Consider the following 14,912-nt stretch of genomic DNA (forward strand, 5'->3'; position numbering starts at 1 on the left):
TTATCTGAAAGTAGGACCATACTTTCTCCAAGGACTTCAGGAAGCGAGATGACAGTTCTGATCAGTGGTGCCTGTTGGCTCTATTTGGAGTGCGTGCCCACATCCCATTTTATTTCTGGAGATGACTGTCCTATTGCCATCATGACTAAATCTGGCTCCTTAGACTGCTCTTCTGGAATACAGAAGAAATCACTCAAGGCATAGCTATTCCGAGGCACCACACATTCATCCCTTCTGTTATAGCTCATCTCCAATGACCCAGAATTTACCCCTTACAGTTGAACTACTGGGAAAGTAAGCAACCCTTAAGGTATTACTAAAAAAAAAAGCCTTTGTTTTCACACAAGTACGTAATATTCCATGGAAATCTATCAGCATGTCTGCATAGAAAATGTTATTCCCCAGAGACAGGGTAAAGTCTCTTCTTTAGTGAGAATAAGAAGTAAAGCAAAAAACACTTACTTTGAAATTGCCTTTTAAGATAACTGAGACTCCCATGGCCAGATCCCAGGTCACACTGATGCTTTTGCCCAGCAAAATGATGTAATAACGGCCAGACTTTATGACTTCTAAATCATTGTCATCTTTAGGAGGTATCTTGATGTTTACCTGAACAAAAAAAACCCACATTGTGCTATTGACCATGTCTCTAATTGCTATTTCATGTAGGTCACTTACCCAGGTGGGACATGTGCTCATAGGTTAACAGCTATTTCCAAATGTGCTCTTCTTCAAAGAACAGATAATTCCCATACGCTATACAGATGCTCCAGCGCACTTGCTGTAAGCCAGGTATGGGTAAGGGACCAAATACAGGCTTGTCTTACACTGAAAAGTTGCTGTGGACAAATTATTGCCTTAGAAACAACACTTCTGAACAGAAAATTTGAATACAAGTATGGTATTTCCATCTCATTGCATTTCTGTAATTTTGAATGTGGGAACGTCCCTCGGGCTCCCAGGGCATAACATACACTCACCACAAATGCTGATACATAAATCAATGACTGCTAAACAGAAGGAAGGCTGATAAAGAGGACAATTTATATAATATAATTTTTATATTTTATATATTTATAATATTATATATATATTTATATTATAATTTATTATTTTATATATAAGTACTCCCCATTAATGATCAGTTCAGTAATTGGTCAATGGTTCACTGAATAATTATGTTTTATTCTTATTTCATCTTTTTAGGAAACTAATAATTCTGTGTTCCTGAGGAAGGTAGCGACAAAAGGGCTGGTAGGTTTTAAGTGTAAAATGAGCTGGGCGAACCACATGCATCGGTGACCTCTGAAGGACAAGAGCCTAATTCTGCAGTCAGGAAGGACCTTCTTCCCAACCCAGCTACACCAACAGGAAAAATCTTGACAGATTCCTTTCAGTGTCTTTTCGTTTTTCCATCACTTTCATTGCCCCTGTGTGCCTCTTTCTCTTTCCATCTGGCTGCAAATTCACCGCCTCCAGCTACTAAGAAGGTAAGAGATTAATTTAAAATGCTTTCTTTCACACCATAATCCCCTTTCAATGGAAACTCTAATAGGATTATTAACAACATTTGGAGAGAAAGGTCTGGCACGGCTGTTACTTTAAGCACTATTAATGCATTAACTGAAAACTGCTTTACTTGTGGAAGAGGCAGGTGAAAACTTTCAATCAGTACAAATAGTGATTAAAGCAAGAGCAAAAGAGAAGCCCAAAAATCACTCACCCACTCCCTAGTTTGAGAGCAAAATATTTCCTCATCCCACTATTCTTTCTTCCTCAACTCAGTAAAAGCTTAGCACTTTAATTCAATTCTCTTCATCTCTGGTTTATCATCAGAAACCTTTATCCCGAGAGAAGACAGTTCACATCCTACAGGGATTTCCTAAAGAGGGCCTTAGAGCCTTCAGTGTCTTTAGGAAAGAATATATTAAAACATATTTTAGAAACTGAAAGCTTTTTCATCTTCTCCTATGCCCATATTACTATGCAGTCGCGTCACACTCGAACACTTAACTTCTAAATATAGTAGTTACTGTCTTTCCAAACTGAGGCAAAAATCAGAGAACAAAGCTGAACTGGGAGGTTGACCTAAAATACAGAATCTCTATGTTTATGGAGGCTTTTTGCCCAACCATGAAGTCATAAACTTTGACCTTGCAAACTGGCAAATTTATTTGCTTCAAAAAAAGCAAAAATGATTTTGTGATAGTTTTTTTTTTTTTTAACATGAGCCAGAACTGTAACATGCAGATACTTCAATTAAGTCCCCATTTACTTAAAAGCTGCTCTCGAAAAAGTATCATCTTAAAAGACTACTGCTTGAAAACATTTTAATGGCAAAAAAAGACTTGATTCTCCAGCTTGCTTCTAAGGATTCTTGTGGGAAAGGAGTGTAGGAAGTCAGGACTGGGTAAGAATTTGCCTAAGGGTCTTCATATATTTTTTTTTTTCCTTGAACTCTCCTTCAGTTGCTGTTATTTCTAAGAAAACCTGTTCTAGATATGACACTGAGCCTTAAACTCTCTAGAAAGACAGCTACAAATTGTCAAGGATTAGCTCTTGCAGACTTAGCTCTTGCAAGGACATACTCTCTCAGGAACCAAATGTGCTTTGTTGCTGGAGTTGCTGGACTCCTAATCACCACCTGTCTTTTCTGGCCCTTCTTTAGGTGTCCAAATGCAACCACAGCTTTTCTGAAAGTCTGTCAACTAAAGATTTCAGACAAAGCCTGGCTCTATGGAATGATCCCTGCACTCCTATTCACCCTCACCCAGGCAGGGGATTCTTTACCAGCAGAAATGAAGGATTCATTTGGGCAACCAATATGTCCTATGTTCAATTCTTCCAGCAACCAAAAGCCTACATGGACCACATGCTGTCAAGATGCCCTGCACAGACACCGAATAATGATCATGTTTTAAGTGTTCCTGTCAAGTGTCAGTGGCACCCAGCAATTTGCAGGCAATTTGCAGGCTACACAAAACCTGGTACAGCTTTTCTGCTGCAGAACAAGGCAAATGTAGAGCGGTTTCACATTTCGCTGGAAACATTTTTGCAAATCTCTGGTCCAGATGCCAGTTCAGAGCACAGTACTCCTGAAAACGAAGCGATTGAAACACTATGATCCACTGTAGCTCTGTAATGTTTGAACACACAGACGGTCTTAATTGTTACAGTCCTCAAGGCAAAACCTGAACTCTGCTCTTCGGAAAGCTTTTTTCCTGCCATGAAGGGAGACATGGGAAGTGGAAGTGAATCTTGGTCAATTCTTCAAGTGTTTCTTGGTTGGAAAGGGAGAAAAAAGAAGAATCCTGTCATCTAGATTTTCCATCTGACAATTTAACAAGGGAAAGGACAGTTGGTATTTGCTTCTGCAGTATCAGCTTGTTAGAGCCATGACTTCTTTTTTTCCTGTGTGGTCAGTCCTTCAGATGGATAAATTAACTCTCAAGTTTTACTAGTCATAGGACAGTCACTTCTTAGCTCTTCCTTGCACTTAAAGTAGCTTGAAATAGATTTAGACCTCTCATGTTTAGAAAGGACATTCCTCATATGAGCTGAGATTGAAGAGCCATCTTATCTGAGATAAATTTGTTGGCATCAAGCAGAAATACCAAAATGGCATTATACCTCTGGGAGCAAAGTGGATAATTATAATCCTGCTCATCTGTTCATTTTATGATTAAGAACCACTGAGCATGAGGTCATTCATGCCTCATCTTACTAAGCAACATCAAATTCTTTTCCCCCCAAAAAAAAAGGGGGGGGGGGGGGGGGGGTGTGATAATAGAAGCATACGTACATTTCCATTAAACAACTCTATTTCCCCACTTTCATACAGAATAATAACCCTTTTGGTGCACTTTTCTCCAGTGAAGCCACAGCCTTCATTTGAAATTAGTATCCGGAATGTTCCAGAATCATCCTTGCAGAAATCCTATCAGATGAAAATAAATGAATGAGTCATTAATGTGGAACATTTGAAAAACACATACAGCTCTATGGAGAAAAAGCATAGGATATATGTTGGCATGCCAATTGTTCCTATACTGATTTATTTTGCGCTTAGTGTTGACACTCATGTGGTCCACCCCTTAAAAAGTGAGCCACACTGCCAGTGACACACACACATATGCATATTTTGCAGGGTATCTTTTGGCAGGGAGAATCCATGCTATTACAGTTTCTGTGATATTTTAAAGATGTACAATATGCACAGCATACATTTCAATACACAGATATTGGTTGATTTAACAGTGGAAAACAAGAGTCTGAAGCTTAATGATAAAACAAATATATCAGCTTAGAAGGTTAGGTTAGAAAGAAACTTGCTGCACAGTCCTGAGCAAAGAGTTTTATGCCCATGTTTTCCCACCTGTACATGAATAATAATTACAATGATGTCAACCTATTTCTTGGGGAGCAATTATATAGTTTAATGTATTGATTTTCTTTTAAGTCAAATATTTCTGAGATGCATGGAGAGTTAGTAATATATTTATATGACTCATGAATCTCAGGCCTTTCAGTTTTTTGGCAGGTTGTTTGAGGTTTTTTTCAGTACATGCCTTTAAGAAAAAGATTCTGTCTGTAGGTTGTGTTTGTTATTTGAGGAAAACAGATCTCATTTTCGTTTTAAGTAGTTTTGTAGTACTGTATGCTATTACTGCCCATAAGACTTTTACACAGAGCTCTCACGAGTGTCAGAGTGATCATTCCTCTAAGGTAATCCAGCTGGCATCAAGGTGGGAGCATATTTCAAAGACCTAGCCAGAGACAGGTTTATCACACTTTCCTGCCCCAGGAATTCCTCCTCTGCAAGGAGGAATGTGCCTATGAAAACAGTCTGCGGGAAAAATAGTAGCCCACCCAAGAAACATGTCATTGTAACTGCAGAACACTGTTCTGTGGATCCATCTAGGGTTAGCCCAAATTTTCAGGTAAAACCTTCTTCTTTTGCACACAGATTTTTAAATACATGATGATTTGCATCTGTAGATAAGCCTTAACCTTATTTAACTCTAAATTTCTGACTGCTCCCACAAATTGCAGGTTGATATTAGTGTACTGTGCCTTTATCCACCTCTCTTCTTTGCTGGGAAGAAAATCAATATTACCAATGCACTCTACACAGGTTGGTGCATGGAACAGGACAATGACTTTGCCAAAATGAACAAGCAGAGTGTGTTCTGAATGCATTTAGGGAAGGTTCACCAAGCACTCCTTGTCTCAGTCAGACAGTAAGCTATCACTACAGGATAAAGAGGCTGGTGGAGAAGAGGAAAGACTGATTTATGGATATCTATAATCCCTTATTAGAGATGAGATTCAGACAGCTCCCCCCTATACCATGCTGCTATCGTATGATTTATGACTGCCAGCTAGACACATGACAACTTAACTCATTTCTATAGAGCACAATGTAACCTTAAAGTTCTCAAGGCATCTTTGAAGTCATTAACAAGCTCTGATCTCCCCTACCACACATCTGGCTTAGTAATTAAGAACATTTTGCTGTGATTTATCCAAATGCTGGACTTCTCTCCTCATGTAAAACACCTTATACACTATCAGACAGCATTGGCATTTGACATGTTCTTACCTGAACTAATACATATTGACAATTTCCTGGAAACTTGTATTTCAATCCATCAAATGTCAAATAATGAGCTGTACCAATAACAGTGCAGGTGCCATCACATGTATTTTTGGTGCATTCCCACTTTCGACCACGGCACACACTGTAACAGAGAAAATGAGTCAGTGACAGCTATCATTATTTCCAATGTATACAATAAGCAAGGGAATGCAAGGTACTTTAGGTGAAGCAAAAGAGAAAAAGTTTCTGCCTCCAGGAGCTCATGATCTGAAGATTGTCCAAAAGACACACGAGTGGTGATAAGCTACTATTTTGCCTTTTTTCTGGCCTGGGTCAGGGAGTGACCAACTGCAGACCAAACAGGAGCATTGCTCCCCTGTGTGTCTTAACCCAGAGAGCGGCTGCAGCCCTGCAAGGAACCTCTGCAGTTGTCCGTGTGGCTGCCCAGCCTCAGGCATGTCCCCAGCAGATCCCCTCTGTGTTTGGCCTTGAGAAGATACTCACAGAGGGTTCCATGCCTGGGCTGCTGGAATCCTTCTCTAGATAGACTTCCATAACTACGGTACTGTACACTACTGTGCACCAGATTACACCCTCATTAACATAAATTAGCGTACATTAGCATTGGGTGCATAAATAGATAGAGAGTACATTAACATGTTAAGTGAATAAGGAATGTGTTTCCCTTTTCCTTACAAGCTGCATGCAGGAATATGTGCTTTTTGAACTTCCCTATTAACAAAAAGAGGCTTGGACAGAACCTACTAGAATATTTCAATATACTGTTAGTATTTTATTTTGGATAGCTGCTCTGCTCTGAGTAACCTTTCAGAAAAACAGATTAAGTACTCTCTAAGGACCATTACAGGTTAAGTATGAAGTATAATATCATCAACCCTGGTTTTATTTGCAATGCTGTCCATTCTTCCCTCATTAAAAGCCAAAATAGTAGTAATTTTAATATCCAACTGATGTCAAAGGACATGCGTTAACTCTAATGATCAACTTCTGGGACCAAGTAACCAGAACCATAATTCAGTCTGCCCAGTGGCTTTTATTCAGATTATATACTAAAGTACAATACCACCCTTCTCCAAAGAGGTGTCTCTGTTCTTAAATTAAATTAATTCTTCAATATAGTTTATCTGACCTGACAGTTGGAGACCTTACCTGACAGTGTGACAACACACATATTATTAGAACTATCTCTTTTTCCATACATAGGTACACATATACTCTCTGAGGAATGTCCTCAGGTGTGATACCCTGAGGTTCCTGTTGTGATCAAACCAGAACATCTCCCTTGCAGACGAATCCAAGTTTGGCAATATAGAAATAGGACTCCATCTTACACATCTTATGCAACAGGAGATGCAATAAGGCTCCTGATCATGAAAGGAGACACACCAGGGGTTCTCTGCCCATATAGCTTGCAAGGGATGTTGTCAAGGTCACCTCTTAGACTTCCTCACAAGGACAGAATATGCAAGAAAAAAAAAAAAGGGGGCATCCCGACATGCAGAGCAAAACAAGATGGTAACTTGCTTTTCCAGGCGGAGGGGAATTCTGAAGAGCAATCAGGTACAGCATTAAGGCCTTGACACCATTATACTCACACTGCTGTAGCAGCTGTACTACACTGGCATTATTGTACAAAATCAGTGATGCCACGAAGAAAGGGACAGGATTGCTTTTTTATTATTATTTCACTCCTTTTGCACTTTTTTACCTGTTGTTTTGTTTTGTTGCTTTAGTTTTCGAATTATTTAAAAAAAAAACCAAAACCACAGAACAAAACAAAAAAAAAAAAAAAACCAAATGGTGACCATCTGAGTGGATATTCAAAATGCAAAGAAAGTCAATCCTCATCTTGGTGTAACTCAGTTGGGTTTAGTGTAACTATACTAGTGTAACAGACAGCAGAAGAAATAGCAGGGCTCCTATCTTTGTGATGACACCAAACCTGCCATATTTGACACCAATTGTTATTAAATTTCTGAGAGTTTCCAAGAACATTTGATCCTTTCATTGCTGTGAATCATAATGATCTCTTACATGGCACCCTGATAAATAAGGCTCAAGGAGGTAAATATACTCATGTTAAAATGAAGGAAAGAGGAAAATTGAGAACTAAAGATGAAAAAAGGCTTCAGAGCACACACCCCATCCTCTTGCCCTTTTCCAGAGGTATCCTGGAAAACCCCAAGCCTTGCTACAGAAGCTGCAGTTATGAAAGGGGATATTTGCCTTGGCATCCATGGTCTTTTGATCAGTGAAATCAATTGATTTGCTAACTAGCAAGAAACCAAGCAATCAAAATAAAAAACAAGGTCAATAGACCATAAACTCTGCTCACTCTTTTGTTTGTTATTCATTTCAAGAAGTTCGAATAGCATCTTACACCATATCTATAATCTAATAATAATAATCATCATCATCTAGTAAGCAATATCTTGCTTGATGTTGGACAAACATTCATGTACTAAATGCTGTATGAATGCAGATGGACACCATCACTGCCCCAGGAATTTTCTAATCAAACTCTATAAGGGCAGGGAAAGGGGAATTCTATCCCTTCTTTACAGATGTAAAAACTCAGGGATAAAAAAACTGAAATACTTTCCCAAGATCAAATTGCTAACCAAAGAAAAACCGGGCACTGAACAAAGTTCTCTAGTAATGCCTTAACCCAAGTGTAAGCATTGTTTAATCTTGATAACACTTCACAGTATAATAATATTGTGCAGTATATTTTCTTCAAAGGATGACATTTCAGTAACGTGAAACTTATTGCACCCTCTGCTCTTAAATCTCTGCTAATAGGTAGAGCAAAACCAAGATTTTGTATATATGTGCACGGACAGATTATAAAGTATGTGGTGTAGCAAAATTCAGATTAGCAAATTTTTGCTGTGTACTGCTTCCTAAATGTTATTCCAAACTTTTCCCTGAGATCTACAATGAATTCCCAATGCATAGCATAACAAAAGTTTTGCCACTGGCTTAGTCTTGGAGACATTCCGTTGTTCATGAATTAGGGTCTCCCATATGTCAAGTTGAATGTAAACGCCAAATCTGACACCTCTGGCTCATATATTGCGTTTGCAGGTGTTCACATCTGGCTAAGAACAAGTGAGAATGAGAACTCCTGCAACAGCAGTACAAAAAGCAAAAACAAAAGAAAAGGAAGATCTGACCTCCAAAATGCAGACTCTCATTTCTTATTAATTCTCAAAGCAATAGTAATTTCCTATATCACTTTCTAAATGACATTTGACTTGAGATTTGCTGAGAACTACCATGAAACTTTTCGAAGTCACATAGTTCAAAAAAGCCCTAGTGACATTTTTTAAGGGACCTTATTTCCATTTTTACTTTCACAATCAAGAAAAATGCCTAAAATGAGAGGAAGACTTTTTATCAATGATAAAAAACATGATTTATAACATTTTCTTGACCCTGATATTGAAGAAAATTCTGTGTATTAGAGGAAATGTCACTTACAATGGCATTGCCAGAAACAAAGGGGCAGTTACAAGAATGAAGCAGCATGGTTATGACTATTTTAAGACTGAAGATTGTAAGAATGACTGAAAATAAAAAGACTGTGCATAGTTACTGTGAAGAATCTTGCAAATTTCACAATCACACCTAGGAGTTTTACACCTTAATGTTCTTGTTTCAATAAAGTTTTCATTGTCTGTTTTTCAGCTGAGTCATTTTTACCTCGATGCAATGTAAGCAGGTTATAGCATATGTATCTACATAAAAATATCAGCTTCATCTTCCTCCCTTCAAACCTACTTTCCCCACATCTAATTATAGTACATGATTCACAATGTAATGTGTAGCTGCAAAAGGGAAAAAAAACAGGAAACAAAACACTGGAAGGTCAATATTTCCATAAAAACCCATAAAATCTTATATCCAAGTCTAACTTACACTATTAGGAGCGGTCCCACTAATTTAAAAATACAACACTTGCAACCACTGTTGCTCAGAGATCAATGCACCAAACGAAAACCAAACCAAATGACTCTTTAATGTTGCCAGTTCTCAGATCCAACTCCACCCAGTCACACAGAGAGTAACAGAAACGCTGCTTCTTGGGGTGCCACAGAGCTGGCCAGGGACATTCCAGGTAAAATGAACAAGAGATTCTGAAGTCTAAGTTCAAAGAGAACACAGTTTCCACACTGCTGGTGGCTGGATTTCCTATACCTTGGACTCTTGGAGCTCTGCAGGAAAAAGCCACCATTCCCTCTACATGCACACATGGAGTGCAAAGCACCTCCAGTGCAGCAAGCTTGCTGGGCAGGCAGAAGCCAAGAATTGTCCAGCAGGCGAACACCCTATACCTTATACAAGGCTGTGCTGAGGGCTTCCCTCCACGCAAATCTCGCAGCCCCACACTTTCTTTTGAACTTAAGAGTTCTTTTTCAAGAACCAAACAAGATAGATAGGGATGTGGGTGAAAGACACAGGGCACTTACTCTTTTCTTCTACGAAGATATCACCAACTCCCTCTTTCTGCTCTTTCTCTCTCTTGTATTTTTTAAAATATATCAATTGACTGAGCTCTCATTTGAGATATAAAAGGTCAACTTTCTTTCTGCCTGATTCTTTAACATTTTCCTGAAGAGCTCCTGTCATATTATAGCTGCCATATCACACCCCTTCTGCTGATGCATGCTTCTGGCTGAAAAGAACTGATTTGAAGAGCCCCAGACAGCAAAAAAAAAGAAGCATGTCAGCAGAGCTTAGTGACAAAGCGCAGGCTCCATTCCTCCCACTGCAGAGGGGCTTCTATATTGTGATTTTGTGTTGCAAAATCAAGGCACAAATCCACTTGCTAGTACCCACAGATGACCTGCACATACCACCTATTTATAAGGTGCCAGGTACGGTTTGCCCAGTATTGTGCTGGTCTTTATGCAATGTGGAAAGGGACTACGCTGGTCTTCGCAATGTGGGTGTTACTACACTGCAAAACCTGATTTTATATAAAATAGATCTGTTAAATAATTAATTCTTGGTTTTATTAGAAACATGTTCAGTGCCCTAGAGAAAAACGGAAAAATGCCATTCCAGTGGCTCACCAGGTGTTGCAGTCATTAGTCACCGTCTCTCCCTTGGCATATTCTCTTCCGTTGTGAAAACATGGGCATCTCTCAGGAGCAACACACTTGCTTTCATGCCGCACCTACAAAACATACAGTTTGTCAGCATGCATGTCTGTCAGTATGGGCCAGTACGCAGAGAAGTAAGCACAAGAGCATGTGGATAAAGGATAAAGGAAAGGATCGAGGAAATGGTTCAAGCCTACCTATGCTAAGAAAGCTACGGCATCGCTAACATTTTCCCCATTAACACAAATAGGTCTATGGGTACCTAAATCACGGTCTTGCTTCAGGAGCTGAACATCAGCTGAAGATGCTGGGATAACAGATTAGATTATAGAAGAATGTCATGATGAGAAAGTCCAATTTGACTAAAACCACGATGCGGTGAAGATAAAATAGGCTAACCTGAATATGAAGAGCAGGTGAATAGCACTTGCTTCTCACACACAACAAACTGACAGATGGCCTACCAGAAAAGCAACCCAATGCAGGGCTCAGCCAGTCTAAAAACTGAAATACGAACACTGACGAGAAGACAAGGAGCCACAGTGCCAGAAGAACCCAAGAGCAAATGCAGATTCTGTGTCATAGACAACAGCCCCCCCACCCCAAACAGCCCCCCTGCCTGTCAACTCCCCTCTGAAAAATGCAGTAGTCACTCATTTTCTTTCAAATTCCTACTTATTGCCTAGAAAGCAGGATAAATATCAGTGCACCTGAGATATTATTCCACTCTCAAAGACTCTGTTGCTGGGAAATGGGTCATTATGTTCTGCCTATGTTATTTTCTTTTTCAGTTTTACCCTACAGATCTTAGTTTCTCTTTGTATAACAAGAAAACATTTGTCCTGCTTAAACAAACAAAAAAACCCAAGTAATGCCTTTAGACTATTAAGGGATTTTTTTTCTATTTTTTTCCTCTATTTTTCCCTGTGATTACTCCCTTTCCATTTTGAAGACAGCCAGTTTTAGAGGATCAAACAAAACCAAGGCTGGCTATGCTGTTTTTCACTTGGTCATGGTTCTGCAAAGCCAGAGGTAGATTTGGCTCTGGTTTCATGGAATACCAAAATGGAGAGTGCTTCTCCTCCCTCTCATTCAAAAGTCACAAAATATCACCTTCCCACTTTAAACTCTTCCTGTAAATTCATTAAAATAGTTTCTTTTTTACCATTACATACAGGCCAATGAGATCAATGTAGTCTGAACGCCAGGTTAATAAAGTGGAACAGCTCTGCCTTTTCCTATGGGGACCTAGAACTGCCACAGGGAACTACAAAAAAAAAAAAAGGATTTCACAGCCCAGAGACTCTTCATTCTTATGCAGCTCCGCATGCTCTGGGGCTTATGGAGAGCTACTTTATGCCAAATAAACTCACACCGATAGAAGCAAGATGGAAACAAAGAAATGCGTTTCTAGATGATAGAGCTGGGGCTCTGTCTCAGACTTAATGTCCACAAATGACTGGGAGAAAACAGGCCAGGGAAGACCATACGTTTCCAAGGGTGTTTAATTCCTTCCTTCCTGGTGGCATTCTAGAAAAAAAAGCAATGTATGATTTCACACTCATGGCTGCATTTCTGAAGTTTTCCACTGTGTTCAGCAAGACAGTTCACAAGAGACTTGAGGGCTAGCCTCTAGATACAAAACTTGGGATTAGACATGTGGTTAGTAAAAGAAGGATTAGGGCCTCTCCTACTTGCTTCCTCACACATTGACATGAAGGTAGTCACAGCCTACCCCCAACTCTAGAAACTTAATAAACTGGTATTAGTATTTTCATCACAAACGTATGGCCACCATGAAGCTACAATGCAACAACTGTTAATCCACTGACAAAGAGAGAAGACTGCCTTGTCTGAACGCTGCAGAGTGCGTGGGTAGGTGGGATTTAGAGAGCTGGACATAAATACCCAAAGTGGACTTTGACCAGAAGATTAATTATTTTTCCTGAAAACCTCGATGGGTTATGATTTTGCTAATTTTAACACACAATCTACTGGTCATATTGACACCACTTCCAAAAGCAGGTATATCTGGCAGTCTGGTGCCACGCTGTGTTACAAGTCTGTTGAGCACAGTACTATGTGGTACTACGAGGCCAGTGGCATTATTCACAAACAGCTGGACTTTCTTTGGAAGTCTCTCAATCCATCAATAGATAGCACTTAATCCAGGAGACCTAACAGTCCTGAGTGCCGGAGGTGATTGGAGGCATCAGTGTTGGGGAGGCAACGACAAGAAAAGACACAGGTCTGTAATGAGAACAGCTGCTGTTTGCACCACCTCACACACTTGTGATGATGCTCCTGAGGGTGCATCCTTGGGATGTGGTTGACTAGATGATGATCCCCCCCACGCGGAGATACGACAGAAGTGTCCATCAGTTCCTTGCTCTGTCTTATCAATTGTTAAGGAAGAACAACATTATAGATTTCAGAATCTTTAAGATTCTTCTTCCCCAATCTCTGCCTTGGTGAGGCTGAATTTTAATCTCTTGGTCAACACAATTTTGGTGAGTATCTCACTGTCAAGGAAAGCTCAGATTTTCACTCCATTCCTTCTGATACACCTGAGGGTATCAGCAGAAAGCCAGCCAAAGGTATGAAGGAGTGTGGGATTAAGTAAAGGAAGTGTGTCAGATTAGAACCCAATAGCCGATATGTTTTAACTAAAACAGCCTGTCACCATTTCTGTGCAGACAAATCAAAAACGTGTTAGGACAGACCACTCAAAGAGTGCTGGTTTAAACTTGATTTTTCTTTCCTGTATTAGCTGTATGCTTCTTATATTTGTTTTATGAAGCACTATCCTTGGGCAGATGCACATACCAGAAAGCTGGTACCCACCTCCTTGTGAAGACTCTGTCATGTTCTAATATAGGATAAGCCCACACTGAAAAATATACAACAGGAAAATCCTAACAGCACTCTATTAAACTTCTGTTGAAAAAGGTTTGGAAGAAAAAAACCTTCAAAACTTCTCTGATTAAAAGATTAAGGGTTTGGGTAGGGCTGGGGTTTTTTTTCCTCGTTTTTCTACTAACATACCATACTTTTAGAAATAGTTTTATTCCAGCAGTCAGAATACAATAAAATGTTCTGGTTTAATTTTAAACCTCAATTTTGCTTCAGTTGTTGGAAATTGAAAGAAATAATTTTCTAGTTTTGGAGTGTCTGGGTTTTGCACTTTCTGATTGTTCTGCTTCTCTTTTTCCCCAGAAAGGTGGTTAACACTCCATTTGTATATTTATTAATATTTTCCAATGGGAAAAGCCTGGAGTGCAGTAAACTAATCTGAGAAAGCATATTTTTCCCCACACTTCTGCACATATGTTATGATTTATCTTTTCTGCTTTGCAAAAGGGTGACAAGTATGGAGAATTTCCCACCCTCCAGATGATCAAAGACAGAAAAAGAATTAATTTTCATGAAATATTGAACTTCTTTATTTTAAAGAAATCAAAACAATGTAAAATATTAAGTCAAGAGGAACTGGAAAACTTATTTTTCAGTTGAAAGAAATAAGGGGGTTTCTGCGTTTTCTGACAAGAAATAATCAATTGATTAATTAGTAATTTCTCACCCCAGCAAGTTTTCCAATTCAAAACTAGCCAACTGCATCATGTTCACCAGCAATCCTTGATCTGTTTCTTTGTAATTACTTTTCAGATGTGTAATTCAAAACAGGCAGGCCATTTGCGCACAAAAATCTTAGACTACGGATTCCCCTGTTTAAGACTGATAGCTAAATGATCTGCAGACATCTCTTCATATACATAGAGATAACATTGCACCTAATTACATATTATCTGCTATATATACTTACAAATTGTACTGGAGATTTTTTTATGTCAACTATTCATCTTTTACTGTTTTCTGATGGTATGAACCATTTTGGAAAAGCAAGAAGATATTTTTTTTCCTACTAAGTTATCCATGGCCATTCATAATTTTTATATACTACTGTACCAGAGAAGAAAAAAAAAATCTTCACTAAAAAGGCACAGTTTCTTCCAGAGTGAAGATATGTGCAAATATTTATTCCTATAAATGTTCAGTAATCTCTTACTTCCCACAGACATTACTACAAACAGTAGCTCACCTCCCTGAGTGCTTGTAAATTAAGCAGAATTACAGAACACTAATGAGGGAGGCGGACCAGTAAAATAAATACCTTTTTTCTGGTC

At 39.0% G+C, this 14,912-nt stretch overlaps 1 protein-coding gene across 1 annotated transcript in view; it reads right to left on the reverse strand.

Moving 5' to 3' along the window:
• The window catches only part of VWF (von Willebrand factor), a 145,479-nt gene that overhangs the window by 77,126 nt on the left and 53,441 nt on the right, over nucleotides 1–14,912 (reverse strand). The window contains exons 21-24 of the mRNA XM_040595803.1: nucleotides 10,699–10,802; nucleotides 5,603–5,741; nucleotides 3,803–3,937; nucleotides 463–609 (exon numbers count right to left, since the gene is read on the reverse strand). Coding sequence (XP_040451737.1) covers nucleotides 463–609; nucleotides 3,803–3,937; nucleotides 5,603–5,741; nucleotides 10,699–10,802 — 525 coding nt within the window. The remainder of the gene's footprint in view (nucleotides 1–462; nucleotides 610–3,802; nucleotides 3,938–5,602; nucleotides 5,742–10,698; nucleotides 10,803–14,912) is intronic.

This window comes from Falco naumanni, chromosome 5 (genome assembly GCF_017639655.2).
Source record: "Falco naumanni isolate bFalNau1 chromosome 5, bFalNau1.pat, whole genome shotgun sequence".
In the NCBI taxonomy this organism is placed as follows: domain Eukaryota; kingdom Metazoa; phylum Chordata; class Aves; order Falconiformes; family Falconidae; genus Falco; species Falco naumanni.